At 35.3% G+C, this 16808-nt stretch overlaps 1 protein-coding gene across 2 annotated transcripts in view; it reads left to right on the forward strand.

Moving 5' to 3' along the window:
• ARHGAP42 (Rho GTPase activating protein 42) overlaps positions 1-16808 on the forward strand; it is a 125071-nt gene that overhangs the window by 88952 nt on the left and 19311 nt on the right. For both annotated transcript variants that reach the window (XM_085309012.1, XM_085309013.1), the window contains exons 9-16: positions 2211-2320; positions 6885-6963; positions 8288-8327; positions 9001-9063; positions 11578-11652; positions 12306-12390; positions 13601-13659; positions 14459-14564. In XM_085309012.1, coding sequence (XP_085165138.1) covers positions 2211-2320; positions 6885-6963; positions 8288-8327; positions 9001-9063; positions 11578-11652; positions 12306-12390; positions 13601-13659; positions 14459-14564 — 617 coding nt within the window. The remainder of the gene's footprint in view (positions 1-2210; positions 2321-6884; positions 6964-8287; positions 8328-9000; positions 9064-11577; positions 11653-12305; positions 12391-13600; positions 13660-14458; positions 14565-16808) is intronic.

The following is a 16808-nucleotide window of genomic DNA, read 5'->3' on the forward strand; positions in this document are numbered from 1 at the left end:
TTGATGAACAATGTACAAGACTTCATATATGAGCAGTGTATCTCATAYGTAGCGTATATAAATAAAATATCCATTATTTAAATAAAATATTTCTGATGTAACATGTATAAACTGTGTACTAAGTATCATAGAATMATAGAATGGTAAGGTTGGAAGGGACCTCTGGAGGTCATCTAGTCCAACCCTCAGCATAGYGCATACGGGGACTGAACCCATGACCTTGRCATTAGCAGCACCATGCTCTAACCAACTGAGTTAAACCTGCCCCCCAGTACTCTAGTTTGATGGTTCCAAATATGTTGGCAATCACATTTTGCACAGAATCACAGAATGGATGAGGCTGAAAGGGACCTCTGAATATTCACAGAGTGGTAAGGTTGGAAGGGACCTCTRGAGATCACCTAGTCCAACCCTCAGCATATATTATCCAATCTAACTTGCAGAATCACATAAAGTAAGTTGCTCAAAAGCAGTTTGATTTTGAATAGCTGCAGGAATACAGACTCCAGCATCTCTCTGAGCAACCTGCCCCAGGGTTTGACCATCTTCACAATAAAAAAAAAGTTTTTTCTTCTGTTTAAATGGAAATTCCTGTATTTCAGTATGTGCCTGTTGCCTCTTGTCCTGTCGCTGGGAATCACTGAGAAGTATCTGACCCAGTCTTTTTACTTCACCCTTCATCAGATATTTATACAATATTTAGACACATCAGTAAGATCAGCCTGAGCTTTCTCTTCTTTAGGATAAATAATCCCAGCTCTTTCAGCTTCTCCCCATATGTCAGATTTTCCAATCCCATAATCACTTTAGTGGTCTTTTGCTGGACTCACTCCAGTAGATCCATATCTCTCTTGTGTTGAGGAGCCCAGAACTGGACACAATACTCCAGATGTGSCCTAASTAGGGCCAAGGAGAGAAGGAGAATTACCTCCCTCAACCTGTTGGCACTGCTTTTCTTAATGCAACCCAGGATACCACTGGCCTTCTTGGCCACTAAGGCACATTGCTGGCTCTGGTGAACTTGTTGTCCACCAGGACCCCCAGTACCTTCTCTGCAAAGCTGCTTTCCAGCAGGTCAACCCCCAACCTGTCCTGGTACATGAGATTATTCTTCCCTAGGTCYATGAGTTGGCATTTCCCCTTGTTGAACTTGATGAGGTTCCTGTTGGCCCATTTTTCCATCATGTTGAAACCCCTCTGAAGGCCAGAACAACCAGCTGCTATAGCAGCCACTCCTCTGTTTTCATCATCTGAAGACTTGATGACAGTGCACTGTGTCTCATCATCCAGGCCATTAGGGAAGGTATTAAACAGTACTGTCCCACCATTGACCTCTGGGAGACACCATTGGTGACTTGYCTGCAGCTGCGATTTTTCTTGCAGATCACAACCCTCTGAGCCCAGCAGTTCAGCCAATTTTTAGCCTACTTCACTTCCACTCATCTAGTCTGTACTTCATCGGTTTATCTGTAAGGCTGTTATGGGAGACAGTGTGAAAAGCCCTACTAAAGTCAAGATATATAACATCCACTGCTCTCCTTTCATCCGCCAAGCCAGTCATCTCATCATAGAAGGCTATCAGGCTGGTCAGCCATGATTTCCTCTTTCTTGTCCTTTATATATTTGGAAGTGGCTTTCAGGAGGATTTGCTACATCACCATCCCAGGGATCAAGGTGAGGTTGACGAAACTGTAGTCCCCTTGATGCTCCTACTCGCCCCTGTTTAAAACAGGAATGACATTTGTTTTTTCTAATCTTCAGTAGCCCCCCACCTTCCTATTGCCACAGCTTTTCAAAGATAATTGAGAGTGGCTTTGCAATGACATCAGCCAGAACTAGGAGACTTAGGAGTTAGACAATCTAATCTTTAAAAATCTGTTATCTGCCTGTGTAAGTTGATACAAGTATATGATATTATTCTAACATATACCAACAATCTTGTTATATATACAAATATTTGTATAATTTTTGTATTTAGGAATTTTTCTCAAGTATAGATTAGATAAGAGATATRTAACTAAACTATTCAATATATTCCTACTTTATGTACAGAAATATTACTGTAAATGTTCTTAAATTATTTGGATCCACCATCGTAATGCATGTTCCCTGGGACTGTTTGTGCAGTTAACTTCAACGTGCRGAATCTGGCTGTATCAACAGACTGTGCTAATTTTGTATTTTTTGTTTGTTTGTTTTTTGGATTACAGAATGGCCTTGTCACCAGCCCACCAGAAATATTTAAACTAAAATCCTGCATCAGGAGAAAGACAGATTCAATTGACAAACGTTTTTGTTTCGATATTGAAGTGTTTGAGAGGTTTGAATTTTTTTCATTGTGTTAACAAAGTGAATATAATTAAAAATAGAAGCATTTTCAAGCCATATATAGGCATACATATTTCTCGCTCGGCTTTCATCCAGATAAATCAGACTTTCAAGATTTAACACTTAGTTGCTCAAATCTATTTTTCTAACAGAAAATGCATTAAAGTTCATATATGTTGTCTTAAATACGGTACGGTTGCATGCAGTGAAAATATGGTTCCTAAAAAACCTGTATGGCAACAGACTACTCCCTTTTAGAGATAGATCATAAATGTTCCTTTAAATACTATTTTTTTGCATATTCTTTATCAATCTCTCTCTCTCATTTTAAAATTAAAGATAGCACCTAGTTTTCAGTTTTTTAAATTACTTTTAGAATTTTTTTGTCAGTTATTCCTGGATATTATAATTGTATAAAATTGAACAGCTTCTTCATATTTGAAATGTATGTGCACTGTACTTCCTAAAAGTGATTTTTCTTTGAAGTTTAGGAATAAAGTAAGAAAAATTGAATGAACCTATCCCTTAAAATATGATGAAGTAGGCTGACTTTTTTGGTCTAAGAAATATTTATGACTGTTGCTTTCTTTTTAAATTCTATTCAGAAGTACTGCTGTTTTACACAGTTTAGAGGTTACTTTGGTGCTTGTAAATACAGTGCATTACTCAAATTAGACTTTTGAGTGAGTTCAGGCTTAAGAGATAGACATTTGATGTGAACAAATGTTGAGAAAATTTGGTCTCTTGAAAGCTGCTTTCAAGCTTCAATTGATAGCTTGAATTTGAAATTGGTAGCTTTTCTTTTTAAGTAGAATGGCATTTATTAGACAAATCTGTTGTAGTACCAGTGTAAAGTTTTCAAAATTGAGTGTTGGCCTTTATYTGTAGAAGTACTTGAAGTTACTCAAGTTCTTTTCAAAGGAACAGTTACGGGTACTTCTTTAATTATTTTGTTGCTTCTGTACATTTTGATTGACTTCAGGTGTGCACTGACTGTCAGTTGAAGACCTTCTGCAGATTTACCCAAAAAGCTGAAAGAACTGTAGAGTACATTACTCAATCACTATTATAAGGAGGTATTTTTCTGAGAGAAAGTTGACACTTGTAACTGATAGGAGATTCAATAGGRAAGTAGTAAATTCTTGTGCGAGTTMGCAGAGGAGATAAAGCTTAGYCAACAGAATACTGAGAAATACTTGGTAGGAATTCATAAACAAGGGCAAAATCATCTCTTCTGAATGTCGTATTGATGAAACTTGGGCGAGTTATGTTGGTAATCAGCTAATATTTTCTGACTTTGGGGACTAAAATGCCTATGTGTGACTGCAAGTACATACAAATATAATATTGAAATACTCAGGATTCAAAAAAACTTCAGTAGTGATTACATTTAAATAATTATTAGCTAATTTTAAATTCAGTACTGAAGATTTCTTTGTTCACATGGAATTTAAAGAGATGTTAGGCATCACCTGCAAAATACAGAGAACCTTTAAAAGTGATTGATATCAGTAAAAGATAGATTTACTTAGTAATGTAAGGGTAGGACTTTTCGACATGAAAGAGCTCCTTCTACAAATGTGCAGCTACAGCAATATCTTTAAAATTCTGTTATGAGATTTTATAGGGAACTGCTGTTTCCAGACACTTTATCCCACATAACTAATTCTCTCCTTGCATTATTCAGCATTTAAATTAAAAACATTGGAAAAAACGTGCAGACTGATGGGCACAGCTCATTTCATGAGAGAACCATATTAACTGAGACAGATCCTTTCAACTGTTAACAGGGAACACGCATCGTGAACACTTCTAATTGTCACAATTAATTTAAAATTGACTTAGGTGTTTTTCACACCTACATTCAGCTCGGACTTCTCACGAAAACTACTGGAGCAATTAGTCGCCATCTTACTTGTTTGGAGTTACATAAGATGTTAACATCATAAAACGTGTTTCACCTTGAATGCTACTCTATTTTCTGAGGAATTGCCAACTTTTACAAGGACTAGAGAGGAAGCTAGTTCAAAAGTACTGAAGTTCTTCCATCTGTATTTGTAGGGCACTGATATTTGGGCATTATAATATTTAGATACTTGAATGTTAAAACAGCCTGTACAATSTTGACCAACAGGTTCAATCAGGAATGCAGAGCTAGAAGCAGGAGTCTCTCTAGGATTGAAGTAAAATGATGAACTCATTCACATCTCTGTTCTTTCTGTACATGCTGATCAAGGAACTATAAGCGTAAATGGAATTTTCTAGCTGAAATCTTTAGCAGTAGTCACAATAGAAAGAAGAAAAAAATCAGTTTCTATTTCTAAAAAGTTTTTGAGGGGAAACTTCCTTGATAAGAATCTATGGGTAGGTAGCAAGATGGAATATTTTAATGGCTATATAACCTTAGCCTTTAATAAAATAGAAAAACAAATATTCGAGTTAATTTGGATTAACTTTATCCTTTTATACTTATGATAGTAGATATAAAACAAAATGGTTAGCTTGCCATTTCTACACAAAACTGGCAGCTTAATTACTGCTCAGAATGACCTAATTACATTATGCTTTTGGCTTCTGAAAGCCATCAGAGGCAACACGTGGAGCAAATAACTCATTCTGATTTTTAACATGCATGAGCTACTACTGTCACAATAGAGAAGAATTAGTGTCTTGACTTACAAGCTTTTCTGTGAAATTAAGGTTTGAAATGCTGAATTGCTGAGCTGATGGAGTAGTCTCTTGAGATGAGAATTAAGCACCAGGAAATTAATGAATATGCACTTCTGTGGATGTAAAATATCTGGGTATAACYCTGACTCATTTCAAGGAAATCTCTTTGTTTTTGCTATTGAAGATCAAAAATTGACAGTTTAACAGTGTAATCTTATATTTTATGAACAGTTTGCACATAGGGGAGTGAATATTTTTGTGCTGATCTGTATGTCAAACTATATTTACCTCTTCACAAATCTAAGTAAATGATCTGTCAAGGCTAGTAGATTTTGAGGATGTAAAGAGCTGTTATGGCAGTGTAGGCTGATTTCCTGCATAACATCCTCCTATGACAGAGTAATAGTAGAATTGTTACTATTACTAAATTATTAATAGAAATATTAACTTTATTAACATGATAGAATTTTGCATCTTTTTGTCATAGTAGTCTCTTGTAATAATATTAAAGGTATAGTTCAGAACACGATCTAATGTTGATTTTATGAGGAAGGTTTGCTCCTCTATGTATGCCTTAATGTGTGTGCATGAACACATTTTTTATTTTCCAGTAGCTTTCTTGCATGCTTTTTAAGTAAGATGTGACAATAAAGGTCTTTCCAGTGAGGAGGGAAAGGATAGAGGGTTTTGGTTGCTTATTTTTTCAATGGAAGATGTAAACCTAGTAAAAAACAGTGTTCTTTATTCATGTACTTACTAAAGTACTTTAGAACAAATTTTCTAAAATTATGAACAGCGATGCACTACACTGGTATGGGAGCAAAATTTTCTCTGAGTTTTCTCTTGAGCATTCTGTACTGACTAATCAGTAAATTTTATCACATCATTTCTTAAAATAACTCACTTGCCTATGACCACAAATAAATAAAAAAATCTATACTACTTTTGTATTTATCTGTTCATAAAATAGTTTTAGGGAAAAAGATTGTAACAGATTCCCTGATGCCTTCATTGACTCCCATTAATTTTTTTCTACACATTGCCACAGTTTTATCAGCAGAGAGAAAATGTGCTACTTTTTGAATGTCTATTGTAGTGGTTCACAACCTGTGAATGAACTGGCTTTTTGAATCTTTTTAAGTAAGAAAGGATATTAACTCTGCTCTTTCCTGTAACCAGAATGCTTTAATTATAAACCTATTTTAGAATATGTATGCTGCATATTGCTTTCTAAAAGACAAATTGCTGATGCCTGCAGTTGAGCGCTGCAGGATGGTGCTATGTAATTCCTGCACCCTGACACTACTCAGCTCATTTGGCTTTACAGCTCCATGCCTGAGGTACTGTTTCAAAGGTCTTGTTTTAGTCAACCATTTTAGGGCACTTTTTTTTTTTTAAACCTACTTTGGATGTTTTGAATGTCTATTTTGAGATGTGATGACTTCTATATTAAAAGTACATAATTCTCTTCATTTACTCTGAAAGGAGTGTAGATAACCAATTCAGACAAAGATAAGTGTGGTCAGATTGAGCTGATGTAGCTTGTCATTAAGTTTTCCACCCAAAGCATCTCCCCATTGAAAAACTGGTTGTGTAGGAGCCTATTTGCAGGTATATAACTCATCTTGCAGTGTGGAAATGCTTAATGTCTCACAGAAGGTTGTAGTATTAAGCCTAGGCAGCTAAAATTAAACCGTGCCGTACCAAACTCTTTACAAACGTGAACTTTTAGGTCAAAGTTAGTGTGTTATGTCAGGAGTTACAACTAACTTTAACTTCTCTTTTATGTATTCACTTCATGTCAGTGCACCTTTTGGATTCTGACTGTAGATACTGTTTGAGAAAAATAAATTAATAATTTTAATATATGTGTATGTTTTTGATAGACCTGGAATCATCACACTACAAGCTTTTTCAGAATCCAACCGAAAACTTTGGCTTGAAGCTATGGATGGGAAGGAACCAGTAAGAATATTGTTATTCTATTTTTACAGTTTTATGACATGCATAAGTTAAAGCAAGAAGCTGCCAAGCATTTCAGATATAAAATCTTTTACAATACGGTACAATATAAGCAAATATATTTCTTCTATTGTTCATAAGAACCAATGACAAATGCACGGTGAAGATCAGAACTATTAGTTTATTTTAATCTATGCTTATACATCGTTTTTTTTAGGATATTTAGCATTTAGCTAGTCCGTTAGCGTATTGTCTTACATGATACATTATCCAGATAAAATTTGTAAAATGGTAGTTTCTGTACTGGTAAAGACAAACAATCTTTTAGGCAATGTCATGTAGTAATAATAAATACCATCTTGAAAAGCACTGCAAAGAGCATAAAAACCTGTTGAAAGCTACTAAGAAACAGGTTTCGCTGAGATTTCTTCCCTCCATTAACTCGCTATTGAAATAGTCAATGAATGTGGTGATGCCAGACACATATCCAAAGGAAAGAAAACAGTTGATTGGTTTTGTGAGATAAGTATTTTTGCCAGCTTCCTACTTGACTGGAACAATGCAGAAATTGAATCAGTATTTGAATGGATATTTAAACCATTTAGAGCCTGCAGATCTGACTTTAGGTGCCTGTATATTTCATGTTATTAAATCCCTCGTGAAACTAGAACCTCCAGGTCTGAATGGGCTTTTGGGACACAATCTGAGTATCTGCCTTTTCCCCAGAGGTGAAGAGGATCAGCTCTTTCAAACTGCAGATACTTCCAAAACAACAGACTGTTACCTCCTCTGCCTGCTCAGAGCTTAACCAAGGGATGTCAGCCTTGATGAGTGCCGCTGGGGAAAGCTCAGGAAAAAGTGAAAGGCTAGGCTGGTGCTGCCAGGAGCTCTGCACTTGTGAAGTTAGAGAGGGGCTACAAATAGCTTCTTTCTTGGTATGTTTGAGGGCTGCTTCTAAGAGAAGRAGAAGAGCAATGAGAGGCAGCTCCAGGAAAGCTGCCGTCACTAGGACAGTGGAGTTAGGGCAATGGTGGTTTACGAGAAGGTCACAAAACCTAGAAGAGATTCTTGAGCCTATCAGGTAATCCAGACTTGGATAAAGTAACTAGGTAGTCCTTCTGCCGCGGTGTTATTTCAATTTTTGTAATTTATTAAGCTTATTAACTATGACCTAGTAAACAAATGTCAGAATCAAGGCTTTCCAAAAGCATCAAACTTAACATAAAATAWGTTGGAACTAGTTTAAGAACTATCCACAAACCTGGTGATAAAGAACTTAAAGCACAAGTAGTTACCTGTTGCATTGATCTTTCTTTCCCCCCTCCAGATTTACACCCTGCCAGCCATTATTAGCAAGAAGGAAGAAAGTAAGCACTTTAACTATATTGAGATGTGACGTATTCCTAGATTTCTGTAATGTCCTAGTTTCCAGGGTGTGTTTGTGTGTGTGAGAGAGAGGGAGAGAGAGAGAACGAGCGCACATGCAAGATTAGTTTTTTGTGTTTTCCTTCTGTTACTGTGAAATACTGTTTGCTGGATTACATGAAAGACCATCCTAAGATTCAGCTATGTAAGAAATGGGAGAAAGCCTTCAATTTTWGAATTGCTATCAGACATAAATTTGAAGAAAATGCATTTGGTTCCAACACAACAGTATATTTATCAAATCTCTGTAAGGATTATATCTATAGTTTGTTTACCTAAATGTGAAGATATAACTGTGTTTTGAAATAGTATTCCTATATGGTTTTCAATTTTTTTGTTTGTAGCTGAATACGCACCTATTACACATGTATTGTGTAATAAAATGAGTATATATGAAGATATTATGGGTCTTACATGTGCGTAACTGCATTATATTTTAATCATGTTTATATATTCATGCATGAACTTCAATATACATGTGGGTATGTGGAATATATAGAGAGGTGTACTCTCAGACAGATGTATATTAGTCCTGACTCAAATGTGATACAGCTAAACACAGAGGTTTTGTGTACTGATGAGGTGAAAATGATTTTTTTTTCCTTCTTTTTATAGTGTTCTTAAATGAAGCAGGTTTTAACTTTGTGAGGAAATGTATTCATGCTGTAGAAACAAGAGGTGTGTATTAATTTGCAAATTATGTATTAGATTATTATGAATATTTTTCTTAAATATTACTTTGAGAAAGTCCGTTTGTTTTACAACTGTGTTTTGGAAGGTGTCCATCATTCAGTTTGTACTTTTCACCTATTTTACATTAGTGCTTTGTGCTTAAAACTGTTACAAGTTCCTACAATAATGTACAATAATTAATAATTAACAATATTATTATTATTATAATTTTATTAACAATATTTTATTAGGTTTTTAKCAATAAAATAATATCAATAGTAATTAATAAATAATTTTCCCTGCTTGCTATTTAACTGGGGTTTTTTTACTTTGTTTATAATTTCATGTTGTTTAGACAGCTTAATACACAGTTGCAGGCATCTTTAATCTAGGTTTTTCATTTGTATGCACTGAATTATACCTTCTGGTGAATCTGTAGGGAGAGGAAGCTCCTAACTTTGTTTTTTGGCATCACATCTAAAAACCAAGAAATTGAAGACACGAACACTGTCTGCTGAAACATTTGTGGCAAAGCATAACTCCCGTTATTTTATTCACTCATTTTGTACATGGTTTATCTATTTTTTTTTAGCATTTAATGATTAACATTTGATAGTGGACATGAATGAAAAGAAAATAATAGTTGTCTGTTGATGACTCACAATAAGCTTGTAACTATTGCCTTTGAAACAAAGAGGTTCTGGCTAAGTGATCCTCCCTAAGCAAAGGGATCCTTTCAGTGTYGATGCACTGAGCTGATAGGGTGCAAGTGTCTTCTAATCCAAAAGCTGTGAGATTGCACTGTGCAGCATCAAGCCAAAGATGAATTCAGTTTCTCAGGTAAAGGTATTAGGTAASTTTTGGTTCCCAGCTTCCTCAAATTGACATTCTTCTTCAAAAGATGGTAAAGAAAACCTCAGGTTATGTAACCGAGAACAGATTTTGGAAATTGTTTTCAAAGGAAAAATGTGCAGTTTTGAAATAGTAAGACCTGCATTGGGGGGAGAGAAGGAGAATAAAATAAAAATGTAATTACTTTTAATTTCAAAATTAAAAGTAAATCTACATTTTGGAACTTACAGTTTTGAATATATCTGCTAAGTATAATAATCCTGCTCCTGTGGCGCTTAAGGGATCTCTCTTCCCTTGGGGGAGACAACCAGGATAAATGAGAAAATTATTTTGCTGTATTTCATAGAATCATAGAATCAGTAAGGTTGGCAGGGACCTCTGGAGATCATCTAGTCCAACCCCCGTGCTCAGCAGGGTCACCTAGAACATGGTAGGCAGGGTTACATCCAGGCAGGCCTTGAATATCTCCAGAGAAGGAGACTCCACAACCTCTCTGGGCAACCTGGTCCAGTGCTTTGTCACTCTCACAGGGAAGAAATTCCCCCTCAYGGTCAGGCAGAACTTCCTGTGCTTCAGTTTGTGCCCATTGCCTCTTGTCCTGTCACAYGGGACAAMTGAAAAGAGTTTGTCCCCGTCCCCTTGACACCCTCCCTTCAGGTACTTGTACACATTGATCAGATCCCCCCTCAGTCTTCTCTTCCCCAGGCTGAASAGGCCCAGCTCTCRCAGCCGTTCCTCAGAGGGCAGGTGCTCCAGCCCTCTGATCACCTTCGTAGCCCTACGCTGGACTCTCTCCAGTAGCTCCATGTCTCCCTTGTCCTGRGGAGCCCAGAACTGGACACAGTCCTGAAAACTCAGTACATCGAAACTTGTGGAGTGATGTGCTTCCTTTTGCTTTCTACCTCACATTTTATGATAGTGTTGTTTCTGAGATGCACTTACAAACAATAAAATCATCATCCTTGGAATCCTGAAATATTGTATTTTGAATGCCACACTTCAAACTTTATTTGTTGTGTCTGTGATATTTAAAAAAAAAGAAAACAAGAAAAGAGAGAGAGGAAGAAAGAAACTTATGGGTAAATTGAGACTTAAAATTTATCTTTATTTTGCTTGGAGTCTGTTCGTGAAATATATATGCCAAGCTACAGTGGTGCCACAGTGAACAGTGTACACTTTTATTTTGGGTACAATTGTTATTTCTCCAATAAATGTCACCCAAATCTGAATGGGAAGGATAATGATTTAGTCAGATGTAGGTGCATTCTAATTGCACTGAAGTTTAGCTAAGTTAAACTTGTGGACGTGTAACTTGCTTTAAGACTGCTTTGGGTTCTTATTTTTCACTTTTTTCCACCATCTTCAAGGTGTTTCCTAATGTAGCTCATATTTATGCAAAAGGATTCTGTTAATTTAAAATTATGATTTGGGTATAGTATGGTGTGGTGTAGCATGGATTCAGTGAAACGCATTTGTTAATACACCAGCAGACAACTGGGTAGGCTAAAGTAGCACTCAGGAATGTAAATGTACAATTTTCCATAAATTAATTTAGATGTCATGGGTAGGTCTTCCAAACCTATTTTGAAGATGTACATCAAGGATGCATCAGAATGTGTTGAAATACCGTATTTTACTTATTTTCATTATACTTATTTTCCCACATAGGTATTACAGTCCTGGGGCTGTACAGAATAGGTGGTGTAAACTCCAAAGTGCAAAAGCTGATGAATACCATATTTTGTAAGTATATGAAATGAATCTGTGTCAGTAGTGTGCCATCAGTATATTATGGTGACTTTTGCTTTAACTGCTGTGCTCAGAAGAATGTGTATCATAATATTTACATTTTCCTATGCACAGTTACTGACAATAAGCTGAGTTTTCAGTCTTAAAAGAGAATTGCATCTAACTTGTTTCTTGTATGTGTTATTGCTCAACTCAATTTCTGCATGCAATCGTTGATATACATGAACAAATTACTGATAAAATGCATTTCTTCTTCTAGTTTAAATTTCTGTTTTCTTTGTTTGTAATACAACTGTTTGTCTTGAAGTCATAACTCAGCATCTCATAGTACTAGTATTTCACTTTTCATGCTAATTTGGCTCTGTAGTGTAGATATTTGAATGTCTAAACCAGTTTCTGCTGACTTGGGCTTAGCATACACTTTGATTATAGCGCATATAACTCAAGTTTATATGTACTAATATTAGTTCATTTTACTAATACTTTGACAGAGATGAAAATACTTCAAATTGATCAGATTGGTAGTTGATCTGGCCAATGAAGTAATCGTATGAACTAAATGTCTAGTTGTTAGCTTCTGTTGTGTTTCTTTTCTAGTTAGTGTGTTAGTCAAACTATAACACAGTCATAATTCAAATTTCTACCAGCCCCTAAATCTCCTCCTGATATGGATATTGATATGGAGCTTTGGGACAATAAAACAATAACAAGTGGACTAAAAAACTACCTCAGGTAAGTATGATGCTACAAAAAGCTCAGTATTCYTTTTCTGGCACATTGATTTTTGTTTATTAATATTCTGGTTTTTTGTTGTCCATTAGCATGATGGTAATTGAGTATATTATCAGTTTGCACTGTGATTACTTCTAATAATAAATCTAAAGTTTGTCACACTCTTTCTGTCTTAGATATTCATGCATTATATAGTCCTAAATTTGGCAGGATTCAATTAACTGCATATTTCTATTTTAAATTCTTTTATGTCAACTGCAGGCATGTTGTGCTGAATCTTAATTCTTTGAGTTACTTAAGCCATGTAGCATGTTTCGTGGCATTATTGTTGAAGTAGAGTAAAAATCTCTGCAAAAATGTTCATATTTGTTTCTTACCCCATGATATTAGTACCTTTAGATGTAGGAGAAAAGTAAATCTCCCCTCCAAAACTATCAGTATCTTTTCAAATATTTGGTAATAAGCGTTCGAATTTTCAAGAGTGGTGGTACTTCTGAGATGCCTCTTTTGGGGTCTCAATTTTTAAGTTTTAAAATAAAGAGCATCAAATCCAGAGTGTAAGCATTTAGTGCATACTAAAAATCCARTTTTCACTCTGGAAAATAATCCTAGGATTTTTAGTGGAAATGCTCATAAAAACTTTGTTGAAAACCTCTGCTTTAGTGGAAGAAATTCAYAATTGATAGCATGTCTTCAGGAGCCCATATCATTGTTGGTGTTGTATTTGTGGATTTAAAAGAAGAACTAGTAGTAGGTGTGTTTTTGACTATAAGACAGTTCACAGCTACCTTTCAGAGGACTTAGCCAAAGTAACTCAGATTAGAATTTCAGTAGCAGATTTCATAATTCTCAGGCTGAGCTTCAAAGATTATTTCTGCAGCCCACTTTACCTTGTTCTGCAGCAGAATTAGAATATATCTATTCTGTTATATGGAAGGAAGAAGAAAGTCTCTGATAAAGACAGTGACTAACATTTCCCTTRTTAATTTACATAGTGACACTAGATTCAATTCGAAAAGGTCATCTACGTGATTGAATTGTGTACTGCTTGTAATCAGTAAGCAGTGAATTGGGTTTGCTAGAACATACCAAGATATGACATGCAGATATTGAAGGCTATCATAGTGACACTAAAAGGACTTGAAAAAACCTAGAGTAATGCATTTTCTAAAATTAAAATGTCCTTTTTTTTTTTTTTTTTTACAACCAGGTGTCTGTCAGAACCACTGATGACTTTCAAGCTGCACAAAGATTTTATTGTTGCTGTTAGTAAGTAAAGAAATAAATGCACTTTTTTGAGAGTAATACTGTTTCTAAACTGTCTTACTCCTCAGTTATTGTTGAATACCTACCCCTGTTTTTCTCCTTGCTGTGCTCTTCAGTGACCCAGGCAAGGACCTGAGTTCCTCCATTTCACTGTGTGTGACAACACAGAGCCATCTGAAAGCCCCCAAAACAGAGAAGTCACACTGCCTGAAGCTGTTTAGTGGTTTGTTCTCCTATTTTTAGAGCTTCTGTATGACTGTCCTCTGCACAAAATTTGCATCTTGGTTGCTCTAGTTCTTGTATAACATTCATCCCTCTCATCCACGGACCTTTGTTTTGCCAGCTTACCTTGAGAAATGGGAGGAGTGATACCTTTCTCACAAATGGAAAAACTAGATACAGAGATAGTAAGATTGTTTTTCTTACGACTCCAGTGTAGAATTTGAAGTTATTTCCACATTTCCTCTTACTTTGATAAGAATAAAAGATATTCAAAGAATTTTAGATATTTTAAATATCAAGGGGTAGAATCTTGGATTCTACATTTTTGTAGCGGCACGCAGAGTTGTGATTGCCACTGATTTCGGTGGGTCCACTAGCTTTTGATGAGTTATTTGAAATACAGATTCCAGAATGTTCTTGTAATAAATATAATTGAATTGTCCTCATCTTTTTAAAGGCTAATCATGTTTGACTCACTGTAATACGTGATGTGAATTACCATGCTGGCACTGATGCCGTTTCTGGTCACATCTTAGCACGCATTCTAATTTATCAAGAATATTTATTTTTTGTTTCACAGAATCAGATGATCAGAACTACAGAGTTGAGGCAGTGCATGCGCTTGTTCATAAACTACCAGAGAAGAACAGGGAAATGCTGGACATCCTTATCAAGCACTTAGTCAAGTAATTCTTGATTTTTCTCTATTTGGTATTATTTTAGCGTGTGATTTTTTTTTTCATTTTTAATTTGTCAGTGTTGCCTAATCCATTCTCTTTGTTGGGACGAAGCCTTTTGAAATTAAAATGCTATTCACAATGTGGTGAAAGAGTACTGCCTGTAGAAACAGTCATGTTTTTATTCATGTTTCTAATACAGGAATTGGCTCCAATTAAATTGGAGAAACATCTAAAGCTATGCTGCAAGGTTCATAAAGTATTATTTGAATCTGACTCAAGGTCCCATACTGTGTCAGAAGTCTAGAGTAGACTAACGTTGTATTGTTTGTCCTTCATGTTTGATTTTATTTTTACCTCTAACAGCTCTGAGATACAGTATCATTTTGAAATACTAATTCGAGGTGTTTTTATTTATATCCTTGATATCCATATAAATGTCCAAGCCTTCATTTGAGTCTCTCCAGTTTCATCAGTTTCCCGAGTCTTAATTGTTATATGGAAAAACATTTTTTATTATTTTTCAACTGATGACCTTTTATTTTTATTGAATTATTCTTTTCTTCTTGTCTGAGACAGAAAAGACAAGTTTTGTTCTCCACTGTCTGTACTGCTCGCCATTACTACGTAGCTTTGTTACATMGTCATTTTTCCTGTTTCTGCAGCAAACAATATTTGTATGAGTCTTACTGCGTCTTCTGTCGTTTTCTACTGGCTTTTGCTGTGCTTTTTTTWTTATTATTATTTTTATTCTTTCTSGTCTGGGATGACTGATGCTGTATGCTGTTTAGTACATTATCCTTGATCTCATAATGCAAATAGAGAAATAGCAATTGCTCGAATAAGGCCCGCATGATTGACTTGTATAAAAGATGTAGTGTAGGTCTCTGTATTGTTTTCCTTCCATTCCTTACATCCCTGCTATTTTGGTTTTTTGATCACAGCTTGAGCTATCTCAGTGTGCTGCGAGCTGCCTGCAGTGGAGCCTAATGCAGTTGCTTCCTGTTACAGACTTCAGAACTTTGAAAATTTCTTTGACAGGAAATTATTATTAATAATAATAATTATTAATTATTGTTAGCTCTTTATGGTATTATCCCCTGGAGAATTGATGTGGTAGGGAGCTGCTCAAGCACAAAAACAGTTCAGGCAGAGCTTACATTTCATTCGGCATGTGATAACCCAGAGAAACAGCAAAAAGCAAGTTTCATAAGTTTCCTTATTCACAGAGTTGTTTGATTAGGAAAAAGTGAAATATTTACTGTTTTTTAGTGATGGATTAATGGTCTTGTAAAAGCTGCTAGTTTGGAGGCCCTAAAGTTAAAGAAAAAAAATTACCTAATTGTAGGCAAAATTAATTGTAGGCAAATGTTTGTTCTTTGACCTCTCTTCTCTTGTCTTTAGTCTCAATATTACCTCAGATCTAGAGAAGAGCATGTCTGCAGTATTCACTGCTGCTTTAATTGTTCTCTTTAACCCTCTTCTATCCAGAAGACACTTCATTATGATTTTTACTCCCAGTATATTTTGGGTTTATTCTGAAAACTTTTTGTTTCTCTCTTTCGGAAATCCAATTTGTCCTTTCTTATTTTTCATATAATTTGCCAACTGTAGTTTGTGTTAGCAATTCTGATGAGACTGGGTATATTATAATATTATATATAGTCAACACAGAAAGTCAGTAATAAAGTATATTAGTGTGGAGATTTTTTCAAGGCACAAATGACAAATTGCTTAATTTTCTGTAAATGGGGGATCCCATTTCAAAATATACATCCTTTCTCTGTATTTTTTTTTCACTGTTCAGTTCAGGCATGTGAGCTTTTGTGTCTACATGAAAATACTATACCTTTAATTATGGATTATAAAATAAAGATAATATTACTTTTCCTTGGTGTAGGTCTTAATGTCTTTAAGTCTGTGACTACCTTGTCTTTAGTGTCTCTGTGCAGAATTAAATATGATCTAGATGATATGGGATACTATTAAAAAAGGGGGAGAGGACAGGGGAAGCAAATCCTGAGAAGCACCCTGCAGAGGTATATTGTAATATTTATTATACTATACTTATAATCAGTTAGCAGCCAGGTAAAACTGGAATTTTGATGTTATTTTCAGATAGATAAAGATACACATTTCTTTAAAAACCTTCATAATCAAGTTATGTATTTTTCTCCTTTAAAGAATAAGTTCTCTTTGATGTGATATAATAACACAATACCTTTATCAGTTAGATGGCTAGAAATCTGCAAA

This window comes from Rhea americana, unplaced genomic scaffold, assembly GCF_003343005.1.
Source record: "Rhea americana isolate MKP2758 unplaced genomic scaffold, rheAme1 scaffold_29, whole genome shotgun sequence".
Classification (NCBI taxonomy): domain Eukaryota; kingdom Metazoa; phylum Chordata; class Aves; order Rheiformes; family Rheidae; genus Rhea; species Rhea americana.